At 55.5% G+C, this 9119-nt stretch overlaps 2 protein-coding genes across 2 annotated transcripts in view; one reads left to right on the top strand and one right to left on the bottom strand.

Moving 5' to 3' along the window:
- Window positions 1-197: 197 nt before the first annotated feature.
- On the top strand, window positions 198-8171 carry PTSG_03716 (uncharacterized protein). Its single transcript, XM_004995385.1, has 21 exons — window positions 198-707; window positions 970-1045; window positions 1200-1234; window positions 1420-1523; window positions 1678-1806; window positions 1915-2016; window positions 2203-2272; window positions 2462-2563; window positions 2836-2933; window positions 3146-3318; window positions 3584-3755; window positions 4042-4106; window positions 4365-4575; window positions 4771-4878; window positions 5068-5217; window positions 5405-5573; window positions 5807-6036; window positions 6227-6273; window positions 6440-6549; window positions 6846-6920; window positions 7186-8171. Exons 1-21 carry the CDS (start codon window positions 443-445, stop codon window positions 7857-7859), a joined length of 3165 nt encoding a protein of 1054 aa, XP_004995442.1. The 5' UTR covers window positions 198-442; the 3' UTR covers window positions 7860-8171.
- The window catches only part of PTSG_03717 (uncharacterized protein), a 7461-nt gene continuing 6384 nt past the window's right edge, over window positions 8043-9119 (bottom strand). Inside the window, exons 18-20 of the mRNA XM_004995386.1 lie at window positions 8822-8901; window positions 8590-8654; window positions 8043-8398 (exon numbers count right to left, since the gene is read on the bottom strand). Of these exons, the coding sequence (XP_004995443.1) occupies window positions 8245-8398; window positions 8590-8654; window positions 8822-8901 (299 nt within the window). The 3' untranslated portion in view covers window positions 8043-8244. The remainder of the gene's footprint in view (window positions 8399-8589; window positions 8655-8821; window positions 8902-9119) is intronic.

A 9119-nucleotide genomic window follows, 5' to 3' on the forward strand; every position in this document is an offset into this window, starting at 1 on the left:
CTACTTGCTTCTTCTGCTGCTGTTGCTGGTTGTAACGCTCGCTTGTCCTTGGGTGGATCGCTTGTGGAGGTTGTCTGCTGGCGCTTGGCGGGAGAGTTGTCAGCTGAAAAAAATGAACGACCACCTCTCTCGCAAGCACACGTGTGCGTTGCAAATTGCCACCGACCGCGCAATTTCCTGCAAAGCATCAGTTACAACAAACGCACAAACAACAGCTTGGTGTGGATGGCAGCGCTGTGTCCTTCCTCCCACACGCGCGCGCTTCCTCTCTGGTGTATGTGACGTTGCTGGCGCATGCTGGGGACTTCCCTGTGTCTTGCTTGCAGCAAAAAGATTGAAAAGCTTCCTTGATTGCAGTCAGTCCAGGTGGTGGCGAAGCGGGACGGTGAAACTTGACACGGCGCTGTCCAAAACAGCAAACAGGCAGCGTGCTGCTGAGACGATGGAGGAGGATCAAGCATCGCTGCGGGTGCTGGATGTGGTGCAAGAGTACTTGAAGAGCACGGGCTTCACACAGTGGTTGCGAGACAACGTACAAGCCCTCGTGACACAGCCCTTGTTGCCGTACAACCCTTACTCATGGCTCTTGACCAAGTGCATGGCCCGTGCCACCTTACCCAACCTGGATCGATCCTCCCATCCCCTGCCAGCCATAAACCACATCCACGAAGATGACCAACTCCCGGGCGATCTCGTCACGTTCAGTGGTGCGCACTAGGGGAGGAAGGGTGTGTGAGGGGGGGGGGTGTCTGCGCTCTTTTGTTCGTGTCTGTGCTCTTTTGTGCGTGTCTGTCTCCGTGTATGTGTGTGTGTGTGTGTGTGTGTGTGTGAGCTCGCTGGTGTGTGCGATTTCATGCCTGCCTGCCTTTCTGTCTTTTTTGATCGCATCCCGGGTCTGTGTCTCGATAGCATTTGTGCTCGTGTGTGTCTGCCTCACTGCGCTGCCATTCCTTCATGTGTGCTGCCCAGGCCCTCTTGGGGAGGAAGCGTTTGGCCTTCGATCTGTCCTCTTGCTCACAAACGCACGCGTCGTACGCACTGCAAGGTGCGCCGCCGAGCAACATGGGCCACGCTTCATGTCTGTGTTGCCTGTATGTCGACCCACGTGGCTGCGCGTGCAATTTTGTTTTGTTTTGCTTCTTCAACACAAGAACTGACCTGAGCACACACACCCTGGTCATCATCATCCATCCCTCCAGCCTGATTGCCCAAGCCATTGAAGACACATGGATGGGTAAGTGCGACGCTTGTCATACATCGCTGTGTGTTTGTGTAGTTATATGGGCTGCCTGTAGCTGTTGTGTACATCTGCGCCTGTGCCTTCAGCTGGGTGTCTGTGGCTGTTGTGCTGCATTCACATGACTCACTTTGTTGTACCCCCACCGTCTCTGCCTCTCTTCCTCACCACCCACTTGACAGGTTGCATAAAGTCGAGCTTGCCGTTCAATGTGCTGCTGGCGGCAACCATACCTTCGCTATGGGGTCTCTCCAACACCGCAACCACAGACCTGTCGCTCGCTTGCGTACGTGAACTCACCTGCACGGGGACGAGCACCCGCGCTGATTCTGGTGGATTGCATTGCACAGTCACATGGGGGCACGCAAGCAGCACTCTCCCGGACGCACTCACCCACTCATACACTCACTCATACGCGTGCACGTGTGTCCCTACTGTAGGATTGCGTCATGCGGGGCATTGGCCCTGACGACGGAATCCTCGTGTTTGTGAGCATTCTGCAAAAGTTCACCGCCCGTCTCTCCACAGACACACACGCGCTGATGTGGGCAGACGTTGGCGATGAGCGGGTACGTGTTGCATTGCCATGCTGTGTGTGTGGGGGGGGGCAGTGCAAGGTAACACCCCTCACGCAATACTCTGTGTGTGTGTGTGTGTGTGTGTGTGTGTGTCCGCAGTTGTTTGCGGGTGATGTGCAGTCAAAGCCTGCTGCTAGCAAACTCGTCAGTGCCCTCAAAGCCAACGCACCCGTCGTCCTTGCCGCCGTCTTCATCGACTCTGTACGCTGGCCAATGGCTCAAGCACCGTGTGTCTGTGTCTGCGTGTCTGTGTGTGTTTGTGTGTGTGTGTGTGTCTGTCTGCCTGTCTGTCTGTCTGTCTATCTGTGTCTGTCTATCTGTGTGTCTGTGCACTTGAAACTGAACACACTCATACATCTGCACTGTGCCCGTGCGCTCATCCAACAGAGCACCCAGCGCGTGCACGCATACCGCCTCTCCCTTGGCTTGCACATCATCGCCAATCAAATGGACGAACGTACGGCTTATGGGTGTGTGGGTGGGTGTGGGTGTGGGTGTGGGTGTGGGTGTGTGTGGGTGTGGGTGTGTACGAGATGCGCAGTGATTGTGCAACTGTGGCTGTTTTGTGAACTGCTTGTCCTCGTGTGTTTAATGGCACGCTCCACCTCACCGCCATCATACCCTCCGCCATCGTTACCACCACCAGATGCTGCGCTGTCGACGCGACCGCCATACCACCTCGTCCTCACGGGCGCTCTCCTTGCCCGCAAGAGCGCAGCCCTCTACATGTCGCTCTTCACCGCAGACCGTACGTCCCGACACACACACACACACACGCACACGCACATGTGAACGACTCTCGTGTGTGTTTCTTCATGTGTGTGTGTGTGTGTGTGCTGTGCTGTGTGTTTGTGTTCCGCGGTTTGGACCTCCAACTGTGCTTGGCACTTGTGCAGGCACAAACTCTCCCGCGTGAAAGATTGCTCTTGTACTGTCCCAAACCCAACACACACCGCACATAACGTGTGCGTCACATACCACCCCACCTCATGCCACCCGTTTACTGTACGTCGACTGCAGCGGGTGGGCTTGAACAGCGATACAGAGCAACACTGACACAGTCGCTGGATGGATATCGACAGCAGCCAAGCGAGACCGCAGCAAATGTCCTCCACGCTGTGAGTACACACACACACACATACACACACATGCGGCATGTGCGTTTGTACGTGTGTGGTGTGCGTTTGCTGACCTCTTCTCACACGCGCGCGTCACGCACATATCCATGCACACACACACACACACACACACACACACACACACACACACACACACACACACACACACACACACACACACAACCGCGCGCATTTCTGCCAATGAATTACAGTTGCTGGCCATGGCCGCTGTCGATTACAATGATGCCAACACCACCACCAGCACAAGCAGCAGCACGCATGCGCCGCCGCCACCCGACGTGAGCACGGACGTGTTTGGGGACCTCAGCTCGGTCGCTGTAGTTGGGCCGCAGCGCGTGCGTCATCTTCGACACATTGCCTCAACGTGCGTTCTATCACTACATCCAAAAGCCGCTGCGCTGCATTTCTCGCTCATCGTTTGCTTGACGTGATGCTTTATATTGTACACACCCTTGTCTGTGTTGCGTGCACGTTTTCCAGGTCACACACGTGACAGCGGTTGTCATTCACACTCCCGCCACAATATTTGCATTCCCAACCCACGTTGTGCCAACAATCTCAACCCCATCACGTCGTGCAAACCCCATCACGCATCACTGCACCGTTATCTACACTGCGCGCTTCTGAAGGCCATTTGTGGCGCTCGAGTCGTTTGCGCTGCAAGTCCAGACCATTTACTCCCTTGTGGTGGACGCGGCTGCTGTTGCCGGCGCGTGCGGCGCTCCAGTTGACCGGTACATTGCTGCTGTCTGTGAGAACATCACTTCCTTCTTCCGCACCCTCGCCCACCCGGGTATCGAGGTGCGCCCACACGCTTGCCGCCCTGCTTTGTTTGTCTCTTGCAGGCCGCGGTGGTGCGGTGCTGCTCGCCATGCGTCTGTGTGCCCATGTCACGTTTCGCATTCATTCGTCTTCCACAACCAATCATCGCACAAACATGCAACTGCACCCACTCATCCTACGCTCCTCTTCTCCTGGACTGCTCCATGCACGCGCGCCCGCGTGTGTGTGTGTGTGTGTGTGTGTGTGTGTGTGTCTGTCTGTCTGTCTGTCTGTCTGTGTCTTTTTTGTGTGTGCGTGTGAGCAGGAGGTTGCGGAAGACGTTGCGCTGCTCTGTGGTGCAATTGCCGGTACCACCCGCACCGCCAACGAGTCAGTCGTGCCACTCCAGATATCCGTGTACACCTGCATGTATCCTTGTTCCTTTGCTCATGTGTGCGTGTCGTTTGAGGTTGTATCTGCCCATCTGTCTGTCTTGTATGTACACGGATGCGTTAACAAGGGTACGCAGTTGATACAAACCTCGTGCCTCTCACTGCATCTTATGCATGTGTGTGTGTCTGTTTGTCTGTGTGTGTGTGTGTGTGTGTGTCTGTAACCGCTTGTCTGTGTGTGTGTGTCTGGGTGCAGGCTTGAGCGGCTATTTGTGTATCTGCACTACTCGCGTGCTGTGTTGAAGCAGAGCGTGGTCGCGGACCTTGCAGCCGTGGGCGCCACCGCTCTCATTGAGGCGCAACACACCGCCATTGGTGACCGCGAGTATGCAGAGTACCTGCAGGGCTTTGATCTCAGCACCATTGCTTGGGGTCTCAACAACGACCTCGTCCTCGATGTTCAACAGGTTCGTGTGTGTGTGTGTGTGTGTGTGTGTGTGTGTGTGTGTGTGTGTGTGTGTGTGTGTGTGTGCGTATGACTGCTGATCGTGCACGTGCTGCGTGTGCTGTCGTTGAGTTCGTTTTGATATCTGCACGCTTTCTTTCTTTCTTTCGGTACACACCGGCTGTAATGGCTGCCCATCATTGCATCACGTCTGCAGATCACAAAGACGTCGCGACTGCCGCCTGATATCCGCCACAGCGCCGTCATTACGCAATATCTCATTGACACGCGCATGGACGAGACGCTGCGCCAACTCCTGCTCGAGGTAAGCCCAGCGGGCGCGTGTGTCTGTCTGTCTGTGTGTGTGTGTGTGTGTGTGTGTGTATGTGTGTGTGCGTGTGTGTGTGCGTGTCTGCGTGTGTGTGTGTGTGCGGGCACACATCATCTGCATGTGCACGTGGCAGCTTTGGTCTTCCTCATGCAAAGTTTCCTCCTGCCCCTCCTCCTACTGCAGGTGGTTGGGCAGACGTCCCTGCCGGCGAATCCGTACATGCGCGCGTGCACCGCTTTCCGCCGCGCAATGTGGCTCACTGAACTCTGCACAGAGACAGACGCCAAACTGCAGGCCAGAATCACGCGCACAGACCCAACACCCGCCGGCACCGTGAGTGCTGTGTTTCTGTGTGTCTGTCTGTCTGTCTATCTCGATGTTTTGCTTGTCTTTCCTTGTGTTGACGTGTTGGCTTGGTTCTTGTGTGCCTGCAGCTAATTTACCGCACCCAAACTTGCAATCGCCACCACCGATGGGACACACCACGAATGTGTGTGCATGCGTGCGTGCTTGTGCTCAGGAGGGCATGTACTCGCTTGGCCAGCCGCCCATCTTCGGCAGCAGTGCGGTGCTGACAGCCATGAAGCCGCAGGCATTCACGCAAGTGAGCGAGCTGTTGAAAGAGGTCAAGACAGATGCAATGGCTGGTCGCGGAGAAGTGGACACATCCACCGCAATCTGGCTCTCAGGTGCGCCACTGTGCACTCATCACCACCATCGGCATCTGTGCTCCAGTCAATCACACTTGCACGCTCAGCGTACTCACACACACACACACACACACACACACACACACACACACACACACACACACACACACACACCACACACACACACTCACACACACACACACTCACACACACGCATGCACGCATGCACTCACGCACGCACGCAACGCACTCCGCCCAATTTCTCTGCGCAGCACATCAGGCGTTCTCTGTGTCGCACCGCGGGGTGCTGGTTGCCTTTGACTGCCACGAACACACGCATCTCATCTCCAGCAAGCGCGGGCGTGCACTTGAGCTGTTTGTTGAACACCTCACGCAGGCGCTGCTGCGACTAGCCGGCGGCCGCTGTATCATCAGCAGCATCAACACCCCTGGCGCTTCTTGGTCCGTTGATGACGTCAAGTACAACGCCATTGAGCTGAAGGTGCGACAGCCTCCCGCCACGACTCGCCCCGTGCTCTTGCGTCCGTTGATGTTCGTGCATTTGCACGTGTGTTTCCGCACCATTGCTTGTGTTGTGCTTTGTTTTGGGGGTGTTCGTGCTTGTGTATGACAATTGGGTTTGCGCTCATTTCCTCCGCCCAATGTGTGCTGTTCGGTTTGTGGTGTGGCAGAGTGCAGTTCAGTTTGCGCTGCAAGCACGCGAAGCTGTGTCCATTCGGTACGCTAGGCTGTGGTTATGGACTTGCAAGCAATGTTACAGGCGGGTTGTTTGTACGACCACGTGCATGTGCACGCTCACTGTTTTAGCTCTCGCCTGACTTCACATGCTTATGACCACAAACGCATGCACAACACATTCACTGTTGCTTGACTCGCTGTTGCAGCATTCACAACTGGACGGGTGATCGGTTCATGTCGATTCGCAAGAACATCACGCTTTCTATCAGCACCAACGACGGTTCTCTTCTTCTCGCCCCAACAGCGCCTTCCCTCGGTGTGCAATACACAAATACACACAAACACACACACACACATACAAATACACACACACAAACACTAACACACACACGTTGAGATGTTTTCTTGTCGTTTTTGATAGTGTTTTGGCGCGCCGTTTGCACTGTGCTTCGTTCGCACGTTTTCTACCCTTATCCCCTTCTCCCCTGCTCTTCCTCTCTACCCGTGTTCTGAAGCGCTATCAACACATCCACCGCGTAACACACAACATGCACAACCTCACCGCCACACGCCTGTGCTGCTGCTGCTGCTGCTTGATGCTTGCTTCATCAGGGCTTGCTGTCAAGACGGCGGTGTTCCCCACGCTTGATGATGCACACACGGCCCAGCGCTTCCCCACCGTGCAGAGTTAGTCACGTTCACAGACGGGACCTGTGACAAGTGGGGCATTGTGTGCAGGGAATAGTCAAAGTGACAATGCTTGATGCGTGTTCTAAGACTGTGTGATTTGGTATCTACGTTGAACATGTTAAACAGTGGTACTGCAACTTGCTCAAACATTCATACACACCATGACTCCCTCACTCACTGATTCTCCCAAATGGTGACACCAACACACTTCCATGTACACCCTGACTCACACTCACACACTCACCCACTCGACCGGTTGCAGGCACTTCGCGCGATGTGTTACTGACGCAGCTGGGCGGGCAGGTGGCAAACGCTCACGCGGACAACGATATGCATGCGGTGTTTGGGAAGACCGTTGTTCGCTGTGCACTGACGGGCGACTGGACGCTCTTGCCCTCGCTCGTGCGCTACTTCTCCAGCGCTGCCGACTCGTTGCTTGCATGCAACGAAGTGCTCACCACGCTCATCAGCCTGCAGGCGCTCGAGGTGGAGTCTGACGAACTGGACGCCACGCTGCAGCGCCAGCGCCAGGCAACGAGCATGCAGGCACGCGGGCTCGTAACGCGCGTACTCAAGTACCACGCGCTGCACCTTCCACACGAGCTACAGGCTCGCATTGTGTCGCACTTGCTCGGCCCGATGGGCAGCGAAGACCAGCGGCACATTCGGCACGTGCAGGGGTTCTTGCACGTGCTGCTGCGCGTGGTTGCGCATCAGCTGTTTGCCGTGCTCGATGATGTGCGGGATGCGGTGCGCGTGCAGCTGTCGGTCCTGCGCGCCGCTGGACTGAAGGACGAGCGAGACGACACAACAGGAAAGACAGTCGCAGGCGGTGCGCGGAATGCACGGCGCCAGTTTGCATCGGACAAATCATCCGACCGAACAAAGAAGACGGTCGTGTTGGAGGACGACCAGCCCAGCGGCTGGACTATTTAACCACCATGCATGCGTGAAAACGTTTACATGAGTGTGTGAGTGAGTGTCTGTGTGTCTGTGCATGTCTGTGTGTGTGTGTCTGTGTGTCTGTGTCTGTGTGTATGTGTCTGTGCCTGTGTGTCTGTGTTTGTGTGTTTATCTCTCTCGCCCTGTCCCGCCCCTTCATGTGCATGTCATCACTTTCATGCTGCGCTTGGTGTATAATTGCTGTGTGGTTGAGATGGCTGGTGTTGTTGGTGCATCCGCCCAAGGGGGAGCGAGTGTGTGTGTGTGTGTGATTGACGATAACAGCCTCTAATAAACTTGGTGCGTTACATCTTGATGGAGTGTGATGGGTTTCCGACGAAGCTCAAGTGCTGACACCCACAAATGGGTGCACTGGGAGTCATCCCATGCTTGCCAGGTACCCGTGCAGTTTCGCGGCCTTCTTGCTCTCGCCAAACGAGCTCAGCGCCCCAATCACTGTTCCGACTTGCTGCTGCTGCGGCAACTTGCGTGCATACTGCGTCAAAAACGCAGTGAACGGCTCCAGCTTTTGTCTGCAGTGTGTGTGTGCGTGTGTGCGTGTGTGCGTGCGTGTGTGTGTGTGTGTGTGTGTGTGTGTGTATGTGTGTGTGTGTGTGTGTGTGTGTGTGTGTGTGAGGACAGTAGTGAACGGAACCTGTGCTATTGTGTGGCAGCCAACGCCCACATGAAGTCGCAAGTGAGTGCGTGCACGATGAAGTCTCACCTGATGGCGTCGCGGTGGGGATTGTTTTCTGCAGAGAACCAGTCACTCGGCAGGCACTGCACAATCTGTGGCGACGGGGATATGTGCACATGTGTGCAAAGCAGTGAGCTGCATGCAACAGCTTCACAGTAACAAGGACAACGGAACAAGTCACGCAATTGCACAACACACAGGGATACACGCACGAGCGCACGCAAGTTGCCAGTACAGAACGACGCAAATGTGTGCGCACCTGCAAAAGGAGATAAACGCTGAGGTCTGCATCGCCACATGTGTTCATGGTGTGGAGAACAGATTTCGAGATGATTGACACTGATGGCAATGAAGGGGACACGTGCACGGCGCGGATGCACAATGTGAGGACACGCGAAGGGAGAGCATTGGAAAGCGAGAGGGTGGCGACGGCAGCGAAAAGGTCGAGCGCAGAAGCTTGCATAGCACGCAAAGGACACCAGAAACCATTCACAACACACACACGCACATGAGCATGCGTACACACGCACACACGCACGTGCGCAACACACGAGAGG

This window comes from Salpingoeca rosetta (assembly GCF_000188695.1).
Source record: "Salpingoeca rosetta unplaced genomic scaffold supercont1.8, whole genome shotgun sequence".
In the NCBI taxonomy this organism is placed as follows: Eukaryota; class Choanoflagellata; order Craspedida; family Salpingoecidae; genus Salpingoeca; species Salpingoeca rosetta.